Genomic DNA, 24,170 nt, shown 5'->3' with positions numbered 1-24,170 from the left:
TACCTCCTTGCGCCATTTGCACACACTGTATATAGACTTTTTCTATTGTGTCATTGACTGTACGTTTGTTCCATGTGTAACTCTGTGTTGTTGTTTGTGTTGCACTGCATGGCTTTATGTTTATCTGCTACTGCCAGGTCGCAGTTGTAAATGAGAACTTTTTCTCAACTGGCCTACCTGGTTAAATAAAGAAAAAAAAAATAAAGAATTCATATACTGTCCCTGCAAAAATGCCCGTTATGTCTACTTCGATTTGAGTTTTATTCAATATTCACTCATTGTCTAATTAATCGCACTGCTTAAAATGTTTTGAAAGTCAAATGAAATTGACTGAGGAGTGGTTATAGTAGTACTCTATTCTAATAAAATATGTTAAAAGTTCAATTAAATTTACAAGGAGGGACATTAGAGTACCCTACTCAACTCTACTGATATGTTGAAAGTGAAATGCCATTGACTAAGGAGCAATGTTAGAGTAGATAGTACTGTGCACTCATAGAAAAAAAGGTTCCAAAGGGGTTCATCAGCTGTCCCCATAGGAGAACCCTTGGGATAACTGCTCAGGGGCAGAAAGACATATTTGTACTTTGTCAGCTCGGGATTCGTTATGTTAGAGTAGTTTAGAAATCTACTTAAACATGTTGAAAGTAAAATGATTAAGGAGCAATGTTACACTCCTCCAACCCCAATGGGGGTTTGCCACGGTGCAGGTTTAATTGAACTCCAGCCTCAGTAGTACTGAGTCAGATGGAATGATTGGGGAACAGGTGCACTTATTTTGGTGAAGGTCACAGACAAAGTCTGCAGCGGGAGAGCCCGGGCATTGGGAGGAAAGCGTGTGTGTGTGGATCAGCTTCGGCCATCGTTCTGAATCAAGGTGAGGCTCGATCAAACACCACAAGTTCTAGAGCCAGAGATCAACTGCAGTCGACCTCTGTAGCAGCAGAGCATCTGCTCAAACTCCCCTTTACAAGTCAAGGAGATGAAGGGTCTGTGCATGTTCTCCCTACTAATTTTCAGACTTCCGGGAGAATTTGGCAACATCTCAGTGAGCCTTCTACTAATTATATTCATTGGGAAATAGTACAGGAAGCTTAAGTATATCTTTTAGGATACAGGATTTGCTTAATTTTAAAGATAATTTGGGATTTGTCCTTGTGAAATATTCTTAAATTGTATTTGATGTCACTGTTGAAGAGGCACTACATAACATTTTCCCCTAGGGGTGCTCTTTAGGGGTCTCTTAAATAGACATATTGTCCGGAAATCACCTCATTGTATAGAAAGCAAACATTTGATGTACACAATTAGCAACTCCATTGTGTATCCTTAAGGTGTAAACCGTGATTGACAAGAACCCAGATATAATGTAGCAACTGTGCAGACAGAGCAGAGTAAGAACACTTACAGCTCTCCATGGCGAAGATGGTGATGTTATGTATGGCGTTGACTTCTCTGTCCAGGGGCTTGGCAGTGCTGATGACACCGGTGGTGGCGTCTATGTTGAAGAAGCGCTCCAAGTCGGTGTTGCGGTCTATTGAGTACCTGGAGTTAGGTAGACAGGAGAGAGAGCCTATTGAAGAGGCTTCCTATCATGGGCCAGATTCAACAGCACCCACCGTATAAACGCATTCTATGGACCATCTGTGGGCAATGCATTAATCAGGGATGCATACTGTACATTTATGCAGGCTGTTATAATAAGGAGCAATCATACATCGAATGATGAAGGCTACAACTGATGCATACCATGTATATAACAAGCAGTTGAACAACCAGCAAATGTATTTGTCGTAGAAACAAAAAATAGAACTGATCAAAAATGTTCAAACAGTAACAGAGCACTACGATTTAGAACTTGCTATGATGAATCCTTGCCACACCCCTACCTTATGGGACTGTTGGTGGAATCGGGGTCATGTGCGGACACCGTCCCGATGGTGGTGCCCACCTTTGCTGCCTCCGATATTAACATCTTGCTGAGCGGCAAGGAGAATACAGGCGGCTCGTCCACGTTCTCCACGATGAGGCGCACTGTAGCTGTGTCGCTAAATGGGCCAAGGGAGAGGAATCGCAGGTCGATGTTTCTATTGGACACCTCGACACGTAGGGTGTAGCTCGACTTGGTCTCAAAGTCCAGGCCCTACCAATTTGAAAGGGAGAGAGAGATATTTATTGAAAAAAGTAGGGAAAGGAGGAGGGAGGGTCAGACTTTGGGCATGTCTGAATACCAGTAGTTGAGTTCTAAATAGTAGCCTAGTTGGGAATGTGAAAATATAGTTAGTAAAATATTGTATGTACAATTTTCGACAATTCTTTTGGCTTTTCATCTAGTATGAATTCGCTGCATGCTATTGAGGAAGAGAATCATCTTTTGGGACCTTATGTGTTTGACAACTGCTGATAATCACATAAGGGGATGTGCTGTACCAAAATGAAAAAATTGCTGGAAACAACCCAATTGCGCATTAGATGAAATAATATTTGTATGGATGATGTTGACATTTGTTTCTTACTGCATATGTTTTTATTAAATAGTATATTCTAAATCCACTATAATTGAAAATGTCAATAAGCATTTCTCTACGGCTGGCCATGTTTCCACCTGGCTACCCCTACCCCGGTCAACAGCACTGCACCCCCCACAGCAACTCACCCAAGCCTTCCCCATTTTTCCTTCTCCCAAATCCAGTCAGCTGATGTTCTGAAAGAGCTGAAAAATCTGGACCCCTACAAATCAGCCGGGCTAGACAATCTGGAGCCTTTCTTTCTAAAATTATCTGCAACCCCTATTACTAGACTGTTCAACCTCTTTCGTGTCTCTGAGATTTCCAAAAATTGGAAAGCAGCTGCGGTCATCCCCCTCTTCAAAGGGGGGGACACTCTTGACCCAAACTGCTACAGACCTATATCTATCCTACCCTGCCTTTCTAAGGTCTTCGAAAGCCAAGTCAACAAACAGATTACCGACCATTTCGAATCCCAACATACCTTCTCCGCTATGCAATCTGGTTTCAGAGCTGGTCATGGGTGCACATCAGCCACGCTCAAGGTCCTAAACGATACCTTAACCACCATCGATAAGAAACAATACTGCGCAGCCGTATTCATTGACCTGGCCAAGGCTTTTGACTCTGTCAATCACCACATCCTCATCCGCGATAGCCTTGGTTTCTCAAATGATTGCCTCGCCTGGTTCACCAACTATTTCTCTGATAGAGTTCAGGGTGTCAAATCGGAGGGCCTGTTGTCCGGGCCTCTGGCAGTCTCTATGGGGGTGCCACAGGGTTAAATTCTTGGACCGACTCTCTTCTCTGTTTTCATCAATGATGTTGCTCTTGCTGCTGGTGAGTCTCTGATCCACCTCTACGCAGACAACACCATTCTGTAAACTTCTGGCCCTTCTTTGGACCCTCCAGACGAGCTTCAATGCCATACAACTCTCCTTCCGTGGCCTCCAATTGCTCTTAAATACAAGTAAAACTAAATGCATGCTCCTCAACCGATCGCTGCCCGCCCGTCCAACATCACTACTCTGGACGGTTCGGTCTTAGAATATGTGGACGGCTGTAAACTCTCCTTCCAGACTCACATTAAACATCTCCAATCCAAAGTTAAATCTAGAATTGGCTTCCTATTTCGCAACAAAGCCTCCTTCACTCATGCTGCCAAACATACCCTTGTAAAACTGACCATCCTACCAATCCATTAATCAGAGAGGCAACAAAGAGACCAAAGATAAACATATGGAAGAAGGTACTCTGGTCAGATGAGACTAAAATTGAGCTTTTTGGCCATCAAAGAAAACATTATGTCTGGCGCAAACCCAACACCTCTCATCACCCCGAAAACACCATCCCCACAGTGGTGCATGGTGGTGGCAGCATCATGCTGTGTGGATGTTTTTCATCGGCAGGGACTGGGAAACTTGTTAGAATTGAAGGAATTGTGGATGGCGCTAATTACAGGGAAATTCTTGAGGGAAACCTGTTTCAGTCCTCCAGAGATTTGAGACTGGGATGGAGGTTCACCTTCCAGAGGACAATGACCCTAAGCATACTTCTAAAGCAACACTCGAGTGGTTTAAGGGGAAACATTTAAATGTCTTGGAATGGCTAGGTCAAAGCCCAGACCTCAATCCAATTGAGAATCTGTGGTATGACTTAAAGATTGCTGTAAACCAGCAGAAACCCATCCAACTTGAAGGAGCTGGAGCAGTTTTGTCTTGAAGAATGGGCAAGAATCCCAGTGGCTAGATGTGCAAAGCTTTTAGAGACATGCCCCAAGAGACTTGGATCTGTAATTGCTGCAAAAGGTGGCTCTACAAAGTATTGACTTTGGGGGGGTGAATAGTTATGCACGCTCAAGTTCTGTTTGTGTCACAAAAAACATTTTCAAAGTGGTAGGCATGTTGTGTAAGTCAAATGATACAAATCCCCCCAAAAAATAAATGTTCATACCAGGTTGTAAGGCAACAAAATAGGAAAAATTCCAAGGGGGGTGAATACTTTCGCATGCCACTGAGGATTGAGAAAAGAGACAAAGGTTTTTTTTAAATATGGAAGGGAGTAAATACAAAAATAAGGAAGAGAGGGAGGGGAGAGAGAGAGATGAACGAGAGGCAAGGAAGGAAGTGTGGAACAATAGGAACAAGAAAAAAAAATTATAATAAAATAAGTCCGCTAAAATCACAATATATGAAGGCCCAGGTTTAATTCATACCCTTTACTATTCTGATCTAATTTTGTCCACACATACACAATTGTTTTCTGAACCTTCTCAATCTCTGAACATTGCTGTCATATTGACTTACAGTACATAACTGTGCCAAGGCAAAATATTGATCTTAAGACAAAGATACAAGACCCTGAAAATGTTTTCTGACGCACTCGCGCAACTCCTCATTTATTCATCCTGTCAAAGTTATGAAATTACTGCTTTTTAAGACATCAAATGCAAAGTATTGAGCATATACTCATTGTCTGTAAATAATTCAAATTGTAGAAAAAAGCTAAAGAGATATTTTTTATCTCCATCTCCATATTTTGTCAAGAGTCAAAAGCTTTATGATTAGGTTCAGAGAAACTTAAGAATCATTTAGAATTCAAATTCTTCAAATTCCAAGGGACATCTTACAGACTTTGGCCGTGAATGAATACCCATACTTGTGTTCTAAATCGAAGACTAATTGGATTTGCAAAAATATAATATAGTTTTATAGTATGTCAAATTTCTAAAATGTCATGTGCTTTAAATGCTAGGATGTCATACTCAGTTTGGTTTTTCATCTAGTAGAATTCGCTGCAGGCTTTTGAGCAAGAGAATCGTGTTTCAGCTTATAATCAGATAAGAGGAGGTCTGTATCAACATGAACGAAGGGCGGGAAACAACAGAAGTGCGGATTTTGAATGCATTCTCCATATGGATGATCCTAGTATGTTGATATTTGTTGCTTACTGCATACAATACTAAACAGTACATTCTAAATGGTATGTAATATAATTAGTAGACAGTATGTAGTTTTAGTAAATAGTAGGGGGCAGCAGGTAGCCTAGTGGTTAGAGTGGTGGGGCAGTAACCAAAAGGTTGCTGAATCGAATCCCTGAGCTGACAAGGTAAAAATCTGTCATTCTGCCCCTGAACAAGGTAGTTAACCCACTGTTCCCTGCTAGGCCGTCATTGTAAATAAGAATTTGTTCTTAACTGACTTGTCTAGTTAATTAAAGGTTAATAATAAAGTAGGCAAGACAGATTTTGAACACAGCCTGAGGAGCTATGGTGTGTACCGGCTTTAGTTCCAGCCTAGTACTAACACACCTGTTTCACATAAGCCTGTGTTTCAATGGGAATTTCCTGGTTAAATTAAAAATGATTAGCTGTATCAGTTGTGTTATTGCCGGCGTCAAGCAAAGGCATGCACACAAAGTAGCTATCTGGGACCAGAGTTGGAAAAGCATTAGATTAAGGATCTGCAGCTATAGAGTGTCCATGGACAAGAGTTACACGTCCATGGAATGTGTCAAACTCACTTGGAGATTTGAGTTGGTGTTGTTGTCGCTTTGACACCAACTTCAAACTCTGACTCTGACACAACTTCCACTGTCCTAATACGGACACGTTATCTATTGGTCTTATAGGGTGTCCATGAGGACAGTGCAATACTATAGCAGACCTCTAGCGATGGCTTCCTTAAAGGAAAGGTCTGCATTATACCTTTTGCAGAGTGATGAGGCCTTCCTGTGTGTCTCTGTCGGGGGTGATTCGGAACAACCCGAGGCCATCCCCATCCACAATCCTGTACTCCATCTCAGCATTGGGCCCCACATCCGAGTCTAGCGTCTTTATCTTGGCTACCACTGAGGCCACTGGCAGGGACTCAGACATGCTGAATTGATAACTTTCTACAGGCGAGAGACAGAGAGAGACAGAGAGAAGAGGAAAATTATAAAAACAGCCCACACATACAAGTTATTGATGATACCATTTTCCATCTTCGCTCTATGTCCACGCTCATCGCCCTGTTGCTAAATGAATGCTACCTGTTTCTGTTGTTATTTCTGTGGGGTTCCTCTACCCTGTGCAGATTGAGCTATATTAACTATTGTGAGTCTGACATGTCTGTGGATAGATTCCCACCACCATTTCCTTCTCAACCAACAACTTCTGGTTTGTGTCCACCCTGAGATTGGAAGGTTGGGAGCTCGATCCCTGGCTGAGTCATAAAAAAATCTCTATATATTTACCCTCTGTACAAGTCAGTTAAGAACAAATTCTCATTTACAATGACGGACTACCCCAGCCAAACCCAGATGACGCTCTGCCTATTGTGCGCAGCCCTATGGGACTCCCAATCACGGTCTGAATGTGATGCAGTCTGGAATCAAACCAGAGTCTGTAGTGACGTCTCTAGCACTGAGATGCAGTGCCTTAGACCGCTGCATCATGCAGCCCAACACTGTTATACACATCTCAAGGAACCATGGAACCTTCAGGTTTGCAACTTCACTTTATTAAGTTTATTTGAAAGCGACAAAGTACATTAATCAACATTTCTGTGAACGTGCCAGATTTAGCCAGCCTGCTAATTTCACTTGAAGTCCATGGGCAGGTAGACAAAAGCATGCTCATTCTCCACAAGTCACTGGGATGGAGCTTTTTGATCTGAAAATACAGATCTTTAGATGGGTCAACCCCTTCTCTATCACTCAATAATGCTGTTATAGCATTGTCTCAATTACCGTCTTCTTAACAATGGCACCACCTTTCATTAGGTAGCGATAAAAAAAGTTGTTGTAAAAATCCAGTAAAAATAGCCTTTTCTAGTTGAGTAATGGTGTTCTGTGGTTGATTAAGGTCCTGTAGATATAGTCTGGCCCCCAAAATACTGTATACAGTTTTATCAAAACAATGTTATTTTTGCCCTTATTAAAAATCAAACTTTAGACCCTTGCACGAGCGAGCCGGAATGTTTCATAGGAGCAGGAGCCTATCTCCTGTTTCTCTCTTGAGGCAGCTTGATGTACAAGTACACCCCCTGGACATAACTCTAGTCTATCGCAGAGCCTTACCCTCAGTCTATCTCCTTAATGCTGAGTGCCAAGCAGAGACGCATCCGGTCACATTTTTACAGTCTTTGGACTCCATAGTGGTGCAGTTGTCTAAGGCACTGCGTCTCAGTACTTGAGGCATCACTACAGACACCCTGGTTTGAATCCACAACCGGCCGTGATTGGGAGTCCCATAGGGCGGTGCACAATTGGCCCAGCATTGTCCGGGATTGGCTGGTGTAGGTCGTCATTGTAAATAAGAACATGTTCTTAACTGACTTGCCTGGTTAAATAAATAAAAAATTGTGCAAACTGACTGAAAAGAAGGGCTTACTGCGAGAGAAGTGTGGTGGGTTGTCGTTGACGTCGGTGAGAGTCACCATGACGGAGGTGGTCCCAGAGAGTCCTCCCATCTGGCCCACCATGTCCTTGGCCTGGATGACCAACAGATACTGGTCCCGTGCCTCACGGTCCATATTAGGCAGAGCTGTCTTGACCACGCCTGCAAAAAAATATTCAATAACACTTTACTTAGGGCATTCAGTTATAATATAACTTGGTACATCTTGGTATGTTTTTGAATCAACTTATGTTATGTCTTCTACGTGGCAATTTTTCAACCTTCTTGAAATGACTGATTCATTTTTTATTCAGATTTGGCACATTATGTAATATTTTTTTTCTTTTCTGGTTGTAAACTGGTTTTCAGGATGAGAAGACATCATGTGATTTACAACCAAGTGGTCTTTGTTACACTCCGAAAAATAGAAAGAAAATGATAGCGAGATCAAGGCATCATGAGAAATATGTCATATTTTGGTTCTTATGATCTCGTCAGATCATTAGGTTAAAACCAGATAAAGATACATTTTTATGGTTGATTAAACGACATTAACAAAACCTCCTTAAACAACCAGTACACAACCTGACCACAACATAAAATACATCATAACGATGTCATTGCAACCTCTTTTGCTTGCTGGGAAGAGTTTCTCCCTGGTATGACAATGACCATATGGTTGTATTCTAGAATAATCCTTGGCGAATGCGCCATCACCTCTCTGAGCCTTAAACTCATAACTCAGGAACATTATTACAGTTTGTCCCCGTCGCCCATGGTCAGCACTCTGGTTCATGCATGCAGTACTCCACTCAAAGAATGATTAAATAAGAGCCAGTGCGTTAGGTTGTAAATGCTGTCCTTGATGGCAGAGGAGAGGCTTTTAATCTGGGAACAGACTACTGTACGTGTGCACCCCCCCCCTTACACTCAGTAACATCAGGAGAACCATCATAAAACACAGTTTGTGTTGTATTAAGTGATAACTAGATAACAATTTCTACCTTTGATAAAGTACCAGTCAAAGGTTTGGACACACCTACTCATTCCAGGGTTTTTCTTTATTTTTACTATTTACTACATTGTAGAATAATAGTGAAGACAAAAAATATGAAATAACTCATTTGGAATCACGTAGTAACCAAAAAAAGTGTTAAACAAATCAAAATACATGTTATATTTGAGATTCTTCAAAGTAGCCAATTTGTGTGTAGTTGAATTTATTCCCGCCACAGTGTGACTGTTGGCGAAATTTTGGACATGCTTTACTCATCTCATATGTGTATACTGTGTTCTATTCTACTGTATTTTAGTCAATGTCACTCCATCTAAAATTGATACATTTCTTAATTCCATTCTTTTTCTTTTAGATGTGTGTATTGTTGTGAATTGTTTGATACTACTGCACTGTTGGAGCTACGTACACAAGCATTTCGCTACACCCGCAATAACATCTGCTAAATATGTGTATGTGACCGATAACATTTGATTTGATGTCATTTTGTTGTCTCGGCTTTATCGTGTATTACGGTGGCATATGAATATAGAGCAAACATTGCAATTATCACAACATAGGTTGTAACATGGCTTTAATCCTGGCTTGGCTTCCTCAGTGATCTTACCAACGTACTGCTACTGGGCAATTTTAAGAAATATTCAGTGATATATTTATCTACAAACTGAAAATGTACAAAACATAAAACACTCAAATAAGCTTTCAATCTAATTGCCTTTTGTAAGTTTGAGGAAACTTGACTTTGCTGTGTAACATAATGTCAGAATTCTCCAATATATCTCATATTTTAATTTTGCAATCTAACAAAATATCCCTGCGGAGGTTTAATCATTTGTATGTAATTTTGCGTATAAGTGACGGCAGACAGCACAGAATGTGATGGGATGCTAGGTATCCCTATTTTGCACTTATCCCCTAAACCTGCTCCAGGGGCGCTTCACTGTGGCTGACCCTGGCTTCCAACACCTTGGGGTGTTCGTTGATCCAGCTTTTAGACAGTATACACCTCTGTGTGATTTGGTTTAATTCTCACCTGTCTTTGGTTCCACGGAGAAGTAGGGCTGGCCCTCGAGGATACTGTAGATCACCCTGGCACTGTTTCCATATGTGGGGTCATCCGCATCTGTTGCCACCACCGTCACCACAGATGTGCCTGTAATGACAAATAATTTGGTCATAAAAACAACTGAAAAGACTGTTTCACCATTTATTTTTTCTTCAAGCGTTGTAGTTGAACAGACAGGACAATGTAGGTAGACAGAGAAATGCTGATCATCTTTTTTGTCGAAGTAGCTGTGGAACCAGGATTTGATCCCATGAGGGATCGGATGGTTAGTGAACGTGGTGGTGTTATCCACTAGACGAAAGGCCAAAAGTAGGGTTGTAGTGATAATGTATTGCATGGTGTAGGCTAGAGTTGGTCTTGCGTTTCAATTCAATGTGTTACGTTTTTATTTTATTTAACTAGGCAAGTCAGTTAAGAACAAATTCTTATTTTCAATGACGGCCTAGGAACAGTGGGTTAACTGCCTGTTCAGGGGCAGAACAACATATTTTTACCTTGTCAGCTTTGGGATTCAATCTTGCAACCTTTCAGTTACTAGTCCAATGCTCTAGCCACTAGGCTACCTGCCGCCCCGTTCTCATGAGCCTGGTTGTGAGGCTTTGAAAATCAGCGCAAACTTTGTTATTTCAAACTGCTTCAAAACATACCTTTGCGAATATGAAACTTGTGATAAAGCCTGCTCATGTTTAATAAACATTTTGAACATGATCCTAATTAAAACACATGGACACTAATAATAGTTGTTTTGTGAATTTATCATTTCCGCCATGCCCTGAATCAGGAAGAACAACAAGTTTCAAGACAGCCCACACGGAAGCTACCACAGACATACAGTACATTTCCGAGTTTATTTTTTATTTTTTTATTATTATTTTTTTCTCCCCAATTTCGTGGTATCCAATTGTTGTAGTAGCTACTATCTTGTCTCATCGCTACAACTCCCGTACGGGCTCGGGAGAGACGAAGGTCATGCGTCCTCCAATACACAACCCAACCAAGCCGCACTGCTTCTTAACACAGCGTGCATCCAACCCGGAAGCCAGCCGCACCAATGCGCCGGAGGAAGCACCGTGCTTCCTGCCGTGACCGATGAGACAAGGACACCCCTACCGACCAAGCCCTCCCTAACCCGGGCAACGCTGGGCCAATTGTGCGTCGCCCCACGGACCTCCCGGTCACGGCAGGTTACGACAGAGCCTGGGCGCAAACCCAGGGACTCTGATGGCACAGCTGGCGCTGCAGTACAGCGCCCTTAACCACTGCGCCACCCAGGAGGCCACATTTTCGAGTTTTGATTGCATGCATGTGTTTTTTCCATTTGCATTGGTATACACATACTCACACAGTTCCAAGTTATGATGCATTCCCCAACATACAATATCAGCATATAAAATATCACCCAATCACTACCTTGGTGGTTCAACTGGCCTTCAGTAATTCAACTGCAATTCTTCAGCACAATCGATTCAGTCACAAGGGGACCATTTCAGCCAGCTATAGTGACAACTCAAATTAATTTGTAGAATCTTGAATTCAGTTAAATAAGTCTCCCCCCCCCCCGGTCCCTTTCTCCTCATGATTGAGAAGGCCGCCTCCTTTCCCGGTTGTTTAATGGCTTCACAGCCGGCTGCTCTTTCACTATATCTTGGTCAAGGTACAATTCAATGTCTCTCTATGAAGACAAAAGTCTACGTTTCGACGCTTCTTGTATTTTTTCTGACACTATTTTTTATGTTTTTGCCCTTTGCCTGCCAATTGTGGCTTTGGACATATTTATTTCATAAGGGATACAGAGATGTCACCACTGTGTTACTTTGGTGGCACTTAAAGGGAAAATTGGGGGAACATATTTGACCTTTACGGTAAAATGTAAAAACATTGACCAAAGTTAGTGGAATCTTCAGGAATTTTGGTAATTAACAGAAAATCTATAACAATCTATCGTAACTTTGGTAATTTATACTTGAATGTATAAAAGAGAATGTTGCAAAAGAGAATGTGTTCTCAGTCAATTTACCTGGTAGAATAAGGGTTAAATAAAAATTTAAATACTATAGCCGGCATATTTCAGTTTTCTTTCTACGTGCCATCTCAATAGTCACAGTAAATTGTCTTGAGAAGCATTACTGCAAACAAGCTATTAATTTCCAAATTAAACAAATAGTTCTCTTAATCAGATCCATTCACACTATATTACCAAAAGTCAAAACCTTAATTTGGAGTTGGTCCTCCCTTTGCTGCTATGATAGCCTCCAATCTACTGGGAAGGCTTTCCACTAGATGTTGGAACATTGTTGCATGGACTTGCTTCCAATGAGCCACAAGAGCATGAGCGACGTCGGACACTGATGTTGAGCGATTAGGCCTGGCTTGCAGTCAGCATTCTAATTCATCCCAAAGGTGTTCGATGGGGTTGACGTCAGGGTTCTGTGGAGGCCAGTCAAGTTCTTCCACACCGATCTCGACAAACCATTTCATTTTTGCTTGGATCTCGCTTTGTGCACGGGGCATTGTCATGCTGAAACAGGAAAGGACCTTTCCCAATTTGTTTCCACAAAGTTGGAAGCACTGAATAGTCTAGAATGTCATTGTATGTTGTACGGTTAAGATTTCTCATCACTGGAAATAAGGGGCCTAGCCCAAACCATGAAAATCAGTCCCAGACATTATTACTCCTCCACCAAATGGTACAGTTGGGACTACAGGTAGCGTTCTCCTGGCATCCGCCAAACCCAGATTAGTCCGATGGACTGCCAGATGGTGAAGCGTGATGCATCACTCCAGAGAAAGCGTTTCCACTGCTCCAAAGTCCAATGGCGGCAGGCTTTACAATGGCGGTGACTCCAGCCAATGCTTGACATTGCGTATGATGATCTTAGGCTTGTGTGCAGCTGATCGGCCATGGAAACCCATTTCCTGATGCTCCCGATGAACAGATATTGTGCTGACGTTGCTTCCCGTTCGGTTGCTACAGACAATTTTGTGAGGAGACCAATTTTCGGGATGTCTCATGGTCTGACAAATACCACTCTAGCTCTGTCACCTTTCACTGTAGATGTGGAAGTGTGACATCGGTGAATGCGGTGGAATCATAAGCATCCGATGCAAAATCATCCAAGATATCTCTATCTTAAACTGACAGTGATGGTGATTTTTTTAATGCTAATTAGATTCCCGCTGGTGCGTGGACATCAACTCTATGGGGTAAAAAAAGGTAAGGGCATTGATCAGAAAACCAGTCAGTATCTGGCATAACTACCATTTGCCTCCTCATGCAGTGTGACACATCTCTTTTGCATAGAGTTGATCAGGCTGTTGATTGTGGCCTGTGGAATGTTGTATCACTCCTTTTCAATGGCTTTGCGAGGTTGCTGGATATTGGAGGGAACTGAAACAAGCTGTTGACACGTCGATCCAGAGCATCCCAAACTTGCTCAATAGGTGACATGTCTAGTGAGTATGCAGGCCATGGAAGAATTGGGACATTTTCAGCTTCCAGGAATTGTGTATAGATCCTTAGGAAATGGGGCCATTCATTATCATCCTGAACTATGAGGTGTTGGCGGCGGATGAATTGCACGACAATGGACCTCAGGATCTTGTCACTGTGTCTCTGTGCATTCAAATTGCCATCGATAAAACGAAACTGTGTACGTTATCCGTAGCTTATGCCTGCCCATACCATAACCCCACCGCCACCATGGGGGCACTCTGTTCGGTTCTGCAAACCCACAGTTTCATCAGCTGTCCGGGTGGCTGGTCTCAGATGAACTCGCAGGTGAAGAAGCTGGATGTGGAGGTCCTGGGCTGGCATGGTTACACATGGTCAGCAGCTGTAAGGCAGTTACCATATTCTCTAAAACAACATTGGAGGTGTCTTATGGTAGAGAAATTAACATGCAGTTCTCTGGTAACAGCTCTGGTGGACATTAATGCAGTCAAAATGCCAATTGCACACTCCCTCAAAACTTGAGACATCTGTGGAATTGTGCTGTGTGACAAAACTGCACATTTTAGAGTGCCATTTTATTGTCCCCAGCACAAGGTGCAGCTGTGTAAGGATCAGGCTGTTTAATCATTTTTTTGATATGCCACACCTGTCAGGTGGATGGATTATCTTGGCAAAGGAGAAATGCTCACTTACAAGGATGTCAATGCATTTGTGCAAAGAATTTGAGAGAATTTTTTTTATATGTGTATTGAACATTTCTGGGATCTTTTTTTTCAGCTCATGAAACATGGGACCAACACATTACATATTCATATTTTGTCCAGTGTAGTAAGAAAGTTAAACAAAACGTCCTCTATGCTACACAGTGTATGCCTATTGCTTGTCACCCACTATGCATTTTTTGCACCATTCCATAGGACTTCCCAGCAGGAAAAACTGGTTGAAATTAGATGGTTGAAATTAGATAACTCCAACTAAAAACTGGTTTTGCTTGGTTTTGCCAGCTGGGTTGATGTCACTTAATGTTACTCACCCACTGGGGACATCTCGGGGACCCTGGCTGAGTAGGGCCCATTCAGGAACTTGGGCTCATTGTCATTAATATCCTGGACCTTGATGACAAACTCGGACTCAGGCTCCACGGGCAGGTTGTTTTCGCGATTCCTGGCCTGAGCGCGGAGTGTGTAGTAAGCCTGCTCTTCGCGATCCAGACGCTTGGTGGCATGGATATCACCAGTGTTCTCGTCAATGGTGAAGATGGAGGTAGCTCCCTGGCCATTGAGCACGTACTTCACCTGCCCTTCACCCTTGTCCACGTCCGAGTGCAGCTAAAGGGGTAGAGATGAGGTTATATTACAAAATAAAACAGTTTCATTTTCCATTTGTCACAATGGAAAGTGGTCCTCTGCTCTGCATTCAATAACACCCCCCAGACAACTAAACAAACACATTTTGAGGTTGTGGGAGTCAGATAGTTATTGAGACAATATCAAAGATGACACTTTACATGTCTTTGTGTTAATAGTTTGAGTTTATTTAATTTTTATAGGGACAGTGCACATTAATCAACGTTTCAGTAAAAGTGCCGGTTTTAGCCAGCCGGCTAATTTTCAACCGCAGTCCCTGGACAGGTTATTGAAAACAATTACAATATAGACAATAGCAACATAGGACAAGCAAGACATAGCATACAGACAGAGCAACATAGGACAAGCAAGACGTAGCATACAGACATAGCAACATAGAACAAAAAGCAGCAAGACAAAATTCCTCACCTCATTCCACACCACACCTCCACACCTCACAAGCTACAGACAACAGACAACATGGAAAGCGGCAATAGCACTTCAAAATCAAACCAGTGACACTATTGATTTACTCGTATATCAAATGATGAATTCCTGATGTAATGTCCTAAAAACAAGTCAAAGTGAGGCTCAGTAGTGTGTGTGGCCTCCACGTGCCTGTATGACCTCCCGACAACGCCTGGGCATGCTCCTGATGAGGTGGCGGATGGTCTCCTGAGGGATCTCCTCCCAGACCTGGACTAAAGCATCGGCCAACTCCTGGACAGTCTGTGGTGCAACGTGGCGTTGGTGGATGGAGCGAGGCATGATGTCCCAGATGTGCTCAATTGGATTCAGGTCTGGGGAACAGGTGGACCAGTCCATAGCATCAATCTCTTCCTCTTACAGGGACTGCTGACACACTCCAGCCACATGAGGTCTAGCATTGTCTTGCATTAGGAGGAACCCAGGGCCAACCGCACCAGCATATGGTCTCACAAGGGGTCTGAGGATCTCATCTCGGTACCTAATGGCAGTCAGGCTACCTCTGGCGAGCACATGGAGGGCTGTGCGGCCCCCCAAAGAAATGCCACCCCACCCCATGACTGACCCACCGCCAAACCGGTCATGCTGGAGGATGTTGCAGGCAGCAGAACGTTCTCCGCGGCATCTCCAGACTGTCACGTCTGTCAAAATGTACTCAGTGTGAACCTGCTTTCATCTGTGAAGAGCATAGGGCGCCAGTGGCGAATTTGCCAATCTTGGTGTTCTCTGGCAAATGCCAAATGTCCTGCACGGTGTTGGGCTGTAAGCACAACCCCCACCTGTGGACGTCGGGCCCTCATACCACCCTCATGGAGTCTGTTTCTGACCGTTTGAGCAGACACATACACATTTGTGGCCTGCTGGAGGTCATTTTGCAGGGCTCTGGCAGTGCTCCTCCTTGCACAAAGGCGGAAGTAGCGGTCCTGCTGCTGGGTTGTTGCCCTCCTACGGCCTCCTCCACGTCTCCGGATGTCCTGGCCTGTCTCCTGGTAGCGCCTCCATGCTCTGGACACTACGCTGACAGACACAGCAAACCTTCATGCCACAGCTCACATTGATGTTCCATCCTGGATGAGCTGCACTACCTGAGCCACTTGTGTGGGTTGTAGACTCCGTCTCATGCTACCAAACATCAGCCAGGAAGCATAGGAAATGAGAAGTGGTCTGTAGTCACCCCCTGCAGAACCACTCCTTTATTGGGGGTCTCTTGCTAATTGCCTATAATTACCACCTGTTGTATATTCCATTTGCACAACAGCATGTGAAATTTATTGTCAATCAGTGTTGCTTCCTAAGTGGACAGTTTGATTTCACAGAAGTGTGATTGACTTGGAGTTACATTGTGTTGTTTAAGTGTTCCCTTTATTTTTTTGAGCAGTGTAGAATAATCCTTAGAGACTGTTGAAACGATTTGATCTGGTTTAGACATTTTTTACAAGACAGCTGGGAATTGCGTGTTAAGATTAAGCCAAGTTGTTCTGTTCTTCACACACCTCAGTCTTTGCAGAATCAGCACATTTCTGGAACACATGAATACCAACTGCCATTCTTGGTCAAGGATATCTTGTTAAACATAATACATCAGTGTACAACACGCTTTACATTTCTCAGGTACCACTCCAGGTGCCATCGGTTTCGGGGATCTGTTTTCAAGAAAATTTGTTTTTCTGTAATTTCTTATTTATTAGAGGTGGTGTAACATGGATTTGCGTAGTTTATTATTTTTCCCCTGTGTACAAACTTCGCTCATTATTACCATGGATTTCATTCAAATACAGCCACTGAATCTCGAGTTATTAAAATGCAAATATTGGACAACAAGTTTATTTCATTTCTGACTCCGTATGTGAAGAAACATAATGCGCCAGGGTTTTTCGTATCACATTCTTAATTAAGGAGATTTAGAATCAATGCTATTAATATAATTGCTTTATGTAAAAACAAAAACATAAGCCTACTGGGTATCTCTAAAACTGACCATCCTACCGATCCTCATCTTCGGCGAAGTCATTTACAAAATAGCCTCCAATACCCTACTCAATAAATTGGATGCAGTCTATCACAGTGCCATCCGTTTTGTCAGCAAAGCCCCATATACTACCTACCATTGCGACCTGTACGCTCTCGTTGGCTGCCCCTCGCTTCATACTCGTCGCCGAACGGGGCGGCAGGGTAGCCTAGTGGTTAGAGCATTGGACTAGTAACCGAAAGGTTGCAAGTTCAAATCCCCGAGCTGACAAGGTACAAAATCTGTCGTTTTGCCCCTGAACAGGCAGTTAACCCACTAGGCCGTCATTGAAAATAAGAATTTGTTCTTAACTGACTTGCCTAGTAAAATAAAGGTAAAAAAATAAATAAATAAAAAACACTGGCTCCAGGTAATCTACAAGACCCTGCCTGGTATGTCCCCCCTTATCTCAGCTCGCTGGTCACCATAGCAGCACCCACCTGTAGCACACGCTCCAGCAGGTATATCTCTCTGGTCACCTCCAAAACCAAATATTCCTTTGGCCGTCTCTCCTTCCAGTTCTCTGTTGCCAATGACTGGAACGAACTACAAAATTCTCTGAAACTGGAAATGCTTATCTCCCTCACTAGCTTTAAGCACCAGCTGTCAGAGCAGCTCACAGATTACTGCACCTGTACATAACCCATCTATAATTTAGCCCAAACAACTACCTCTTCCCTACTGTATTTATTTATTTTGCTCCTTTGCACCCCATTATTTCTATTTCTACTTTGCACATTCTTCCACTGCAAATCTACCATTCCAGTGTTTTACTTGCTATATTGTATTTACTTCGCCACCATGGCCTTTTTTTTTGCCTCATCTCACCTCATTTGCTCACATCGTATATAGACTTATTTTTCTACTGTATTATTGACTGTATGTTTGTTTTACTCCATGTGTAACTCTGTGTTGTTGTATGTGTCGAGCTGCTTTGCTTTATCTTGGCCAGGTCGCAATTGTAAATGAGAACTTGTTCTCAACTTGCCTACCTGGTTAAATAAAGGTGAAATAAATCAAATAAAAAATAAAATCTTTGTGCTTGTTTTCATTTCTCAATGGAAAATAATTCTAATACAATACATTCATGACTGTAATATGTGTCTGGCAGTGGAGGCTACTGAGGGGAGGACAGTTCATAATACGGACAGGATGGAGTAAATGGAATGGTATCAAACACATTTTTGTTTTGTTTTCATGTGTTTGATATAATTCCATTCACTCCATTCCAGCCATTAAACCCATTATTTTAGAGCCATTCTCCCCTCAGCAGCCTTCACTGGTATCTGGAGATTGAAAAGAAATGCTCTATATCATCTCAAACAGGAAATCTATGTTGCCCTTCTCCCTCTCTACCCATCCACCCCCGCTCTTTCTTTCCCTCTGTTTCAAATAGAGAAACACTTTTTCTCTGACTGAAAAGCTTTATTTAATTTCGGTCTCTTGAGGCACCTGGGTCACAAGCCAGGCTCTTAGCTTTTTCTCCTCTAATATTGAAACCATCATCATTTTCAAGTCAACCCTCTCCAGACTCAGGAGTATGAAAAGAGAGTTTGTGTGTGTGTTTGGTTTTACTATCCTTGTGGGGAACAGAAGTACTTACAAGGATAGTAAAACAAGGAAAATCCGGACAAACGGGGACATTTCGCAGTTCCCCACAAAGGCTATTATTGGCTTAGGGGTTAGGGTTACAATGAAGGTTAGGAGTTAGAGTTAGGGGTTAAGGTTAGGGAAAATAGGATTTTAATAGTTAAACAAATGTGTGTGTGTGTGTGTTTGGGGGGCATGGTTGTGTTTTGTTCTGTGTTCTGCTCAGTCATCTGTGTATTTACAGTAATGAACCAAGGAGAAAAACACAGAAGTCTATTCCATATCCGCCCTCCTCTCTATAGGCAAAGGCTCGCAGTCCCAATAACAAGACGGTCTCCATGGCACAGCTCAATGCTCTTTTCTAAGTGACTGCCCGCAGCTACTTAAGTTACACTATTTTGAAAAAAAATTCTGCTTTAGTTTCCAGCCATTGTGTTATTTGTTCAAAGTTACTCAAGGGATGCTAGAGTTGGAATAGGTGAGGACATCAGTTCCGTCAAGGCCAAAATAGCTAGTAGCCATTGAGATATGATCGAAAATATGATATGTTTGCAAGGGTTATAGTCGTGTAAACAAAAACAGGGAATGTGAAATGACTTAATAATGTGCTTTCAGTACATTTGGAATACAAATACTAATGTATTTGGGAAGTAAAAATGCTCTCCAGACAAGCTTTTTCAGATGTTGGTGAAAGCAAAGACAGGGTAGAATGCATTTTTAACATGTTACAATTCAATTTGTCTTACAATCAAATGTGTTATTGTGCAATTATTGTATTTCCAACACGTTTTTAAACATATATATTTCGGGGTATGGAACATGGCTGTTGATCGAGTACAGGTGTACAACTTAGCTTCCCTGTACATTTTCCAATATAAAATATTAATATCACCTGTATTGGCGCAGCAATTCGTCTATAATGTTGCTTGATCGATGGTTAGGCTATTAGCTGGTCAAAATGAGGCTTCAGGAAAAGTAAAAAGCTGCCATTTGCCCTAAAAAAAATATTTTTAACATTTTGTTCAAGACAACCCCTTTTTTTCTTTTCATTTATTGGCGCCACCCCATAGGATAGTATGTCACACCGATGGAAAATACACAACAGGCAGTAAAATGTTTTGGTTAAAACATAAATAATGATACTTTCAGAGGTTTCTGACTGCTCTAAAATGCAACTTCTGAACATCAGTCATGGATCCTCATTAATTAAAAGATTTCAAATGTAGTAATTTCAATTACATTGCCTTGAAAGAGTCCTGTGTTGTCCTGTGTTGTTATTTTTCGTCACTAACTCCGAGTCTGGAGTGGGTAATTTGCACGCAATGGTGCCTTCCTTGGACGTAGTAGCTGTTTTTAGACCCCAGTTATATCCTCAGTTCAGGATATATCCCTTTAGGATGGTCAGGTCCTCAGGATGTTGCTTTTACCAATGTCAGAAAAGAGCTGAGCACACAAAGTCCACACAGAGTATGACCCTTGTGGCTCATGTCTGTCATTCTTCCAAGGCTAGTGGGCATCTCTTACCGCTCCACAGAACAAAAAAGTGCTAGATATTACAATGTCACATCTGAGGACAATATATTTGCTATCTGCTTAGAAAAAGGCCCACCAGAAATGTATAACAAATGCAAGCTTGAAGTGGCTTAAAGAAAACAGACTAAGGAAACAGCTCATAGAGAACAAACTGGGTTAGTACTGAATATAGGCTAATAGTGTGGGTACAGAAGTTGGTTGATGTCAGACATGCACCTACTCCCAATGCTCTCTTGCTGATGACTGGGATTATTGCAGGAGCATATTTCAGGATAAGGACAACACCCACTCTTTTTGACTGATGATTGATATGAGGGCATATATTTCTTAGACCAAGTAAAGTGACACAGGATGGTCATAATGCTCCATGACAGTGTCATAAAGTGCATTTTCTACAAGTTATTTAAAATATGATAAAAAATATATATACATAACTGTAAAGAATTCATTACAACAACAAAGGATTTAAGAAACAAACTTTCAAATGAAATAAATTCTTGCCAGGGAAAAATTCATTTGAATAAATATGGGTTTTGAAAATCTTATATAGGTGTCATAGCCATCCATAAAAAAATGCAATTTAAGTCACAACAAGTGTAAATATATGGGTCATGACAGTGTTAAGACCATATTATGATAGGTTATGACAAGTTATTTAAGCTGGTAGACACAAACCCGCCACCAAAAAATGTTTGAGCCAACTAATGTTTCCACATAATTTCAACAGACTGAATTAACATAATTACTTTTTGACCGAATGGGAAAATGTACATTCATTTCCTGAACAGAATGGAAACCTGAATTGACCCTAACCCTGCTGTAAAAACTTAGTGCCCTCCAATGTCCGAAAGATGGCCAATTCCTACATATACCCATGGCGTATGTACAGATAGAGACAGCCAGGCAGAGACAGCCAGCCAGCCAGGCTATCAAAGGCTGTGAGTGTGTGTGAGTGTGTGTGTGTGTGTGTTTGTGAGTACATGTGTCTGTGTGAACGTGTCTGTCTGTCGGTGTTCATGTGTGTGTGCATCTATCAAACACAATATATTTCAACAGTGATAAAGGGAGACAAATGAACCTGGCTAACACAAGCCTCCTCGTTTGTCCAATAGCACGTGGCGAACACCAATTATGCCAGTGAGAGTACAAACCCAGCTCGTTTCAGATACGCTAATTTAGTATTCATCCGTTTCACTTCCTGTATCGCAGCTAACCCCACATCTCAACTGGCCCCTCCGTAAATGTCACCCGATGAAGGAATATGGCGTTGTCGTGCCATCTCCCCTGCCAACACACATCAATTATCAGTCTCTGACTGCTTTCTCCCTTCAACGAATGTGCCCGTTCGTCAGCACATAAACCATCCTATCAAATAAGCGGCGTCGAAATGCATGTCATATCCTGAGTGATGAGCTTTGGCCCGACACATTTAGTTTCGGCAAATTTAATTACAGCGGGTGGGACCGAGAGCTGATGGATGCCATGCAGCTCTAATTCAATACTTAAGACTCAATCATCCCTCTTTATTTAAAGGACGTTGTATGGAAAAATGTGGAAAAGTTCAACTTGTTATAAAAAATATATATATTTCTATGTAATTGCTAAGTATTTACTGAAGTAATATGTAACAATTTTGTAACTGTAGTAATAACAGTGTTACTACACTGGTATAAGAGCAACTTAATGTAAAGTGTTACACTTATTCTCTCATGTGAGATGTGAAGAAGTTACTCTTAACAACAACCTTATGGTAGGGTAAATGTAAGCACGCTAGCTTAGCGAGTATGAAGTTATTTTTGAAACTTTGTGTCCCAGGTCAGGCAGACAGGAATACAATACAGATGACCCTGAAAGTAATTAATGTAAAAGGTTTTATTAGCAACGATTATGTTATGTGCTTGACTTTGTTGACACACTTATTGTAAGTTGCCCGGGATAAGAGCGTCTGCTAAACGACTAATGTGTCAATGTACCCTCATTCCCATCACGGAAGCAAAGCCTTGGTTAGTATTGGAAACAACTTAAAACTGTTCTAACAGTAGTTCTACTGTTATTATAATCACTGGTCGAAGCTCTGTTCAGAAAGGTAACAGGGGAAGTTCATATTAAATTACATTTGACGATGTCTCGGTCTACTTGACTTACATACAATCTCTCCCTTTATAGGAAACAAATAGAGACATGACCGATTGAATAGTCTATCTCCCAAATTAATTTTACAAGAGATCTAACAGAATAACAAAACAGAGCTGTTTGCCAGGGCACTGCTCACTCTTATGCAGGGCAGAACAGCTAGTGTAACGGCTGTCGTCAGAAGGATGAGACCAAGGCGCAGCGTACCTTGAGTTCCACATAATATTTATTGTTGAAGTGAAACTTTTAGACAAAACAAAACAATAAAGAAAGAAAACAACAACCGAACAGCTTCGTAGTGCAAACTGTCTGGTCACAAACAAAGAACAAGATCCCACACAGAAGGAGGGAAAAAGCTACCTAAGTATGATTCCCAATCAGAGACAACGATAGACAGCTGTCCCTGATTGAGAACCATACCTGGCCAAACACAAAGAAATAGAAAAGATAGAAACATGAACATAGAATGCCCACCCAAATCACACCCTGACCAAAATAAAAATAGAGACATAAAAAGCTCTCTACGGTCAGGGCTTGACAGCTAGACCATTTGCAAAGTTTTGAGATAACTTAGTAATGAGCATTGGAAAGCTGGGAATCAATTGTTGGATTTTGGTCTATGCATCTGAAAAGGGCTGCTGTGTACCAGTCGGAAGGTTTGCCTTCTTATTGGCAGTATTAGGAAACTCTGTCATTTATGAATGGTTCTTATGGATATAAGCCTCTTGCTGACTTGGAAGATGAAGACAAGAGGCTTGGTCCAAAAACAGTCCCTTCGCCACGGAGGCACTTTGTGTAGATCTGAAATACTTTGATAGGCATAAGCAATATGGTAGTAGCTCCATCTTTCCCTTTGATAGCTATAAGTAATACAGTGAAAATTCCATCTAGCCTATCTAGTTCTTTCAGATGTACACATGTTCCTTTGAGGTCATGGGTTGTTTTGTGTGTAAAGTCAATAAAACAATAGAAAATACAAATAAATTCGATATAATACAGTTTAAGTCCGACATTTACATACACCTTAGCCAACTACATTTAAACTCAGTTTTTCATAATTCCTGACATTTAACCCAAGTAAAAATTCCCTGTCTTAGGTCAGTTAGGATCACCACTTTATTTTAAGAATGTGAAATGTCAGAATAATAGTAGAGAGAATGATTTATTTCATTCATCACATCCCAGTGGGTCAGAAGTTTACATACACTCAATTAGTATTTGGTAGCATTACCTTTAAATTGTTTAACTGGGGTCAAACGTTTAAGGTAGCCTTCCACAAGCTTCCCACAATAAGTTGGGTGAATTTTGGCCCATTACTCCTGACACAGCTGGTGTAAATTAGTTTTTTAACCTTTATTTAACAAGGCAAGTCAGTTAAGAACACATTCTTATTTTCAAAGACGGCCTAGGAACAGTGGTTTAACTGCCTTGATCAGGGGCAGAATCAGGGGCAGAATGACAGATTTGTACCTTGTCAGCTTGTCAGATTCAAACTTGCAACTTTGCTAGTCCAACGCTCTAACCACTAGGCTACCCTGCCGCCAATTATAGGCCTCCTTGCTCGCACATGCTTTTTCAGTTCTGCCTGAAATATTTTCTACAGGATTATGGTCAGGGCTTTGTGATGGCCACTCCAATACCTTGACTTTGTTGTC

At 41.7% G+C, this 24,170-nt stretch overlaps 1 protein-coding gene across 1 annotated transcript in view; it reads right to left on the bottom strand.

Moving 5' to 3' along the window:
* The window catches only part of cdh7a (cadherin 7a), a 155,308-nt gene that overhangs the window by 87,961 nt on the left and 43,177 nt on the right, over positions 1–24,170 (bottom strand). The window contains exons 3-8 of the mRNA XM_031810424.1: positions 14,453–14,747; positions 9,936–10,055; positions 7,882–8,049; positions 6,214–6,401; positions 1,890–2,143; positions 1,409–1,545 (exon numbers count right to left, since the gene is read on the bottom strand). Coding sequence (XP_031666284.1) covers positions 1,409–1,545; positions 1,890–2,143; positions 6,214–6,401; positions 7,882–8,049; positions 9,936–10,055; positions 14,453–14,747 — 1,162 coding nt within the window. The remainder of the gene's footprint in view (positions 1–1,408; positions 1,546–1,889; positions 2,144–6,213; positions 6,402–7,881; positions 8,050–9,935; positions 10,056–14,452; positions 14,748–24,170) is intronic.

Source organism: Oncorhynchus kisutch, linkage group LG30 (assembly GCF_002021735.2).
Source record: "Oncorhynchus kisutch isolate 150728-3 linkage group LG30, Okis_V2, whole genome shotgun sequence".
Classification (NCBI taxonomy): domain Eukaryota; kingdom Metazoa; phylum Chordata; class Actinopteri; order Salmoniformes; family Salmonidae; genus Oncorhynchus; species Oncorhynchus kisutch.
The sequence above is the reverse complement of the archived record's forward strand: the minus strand, read 5'-3'. Positions and strand labels throughout refer to the sequence as shown.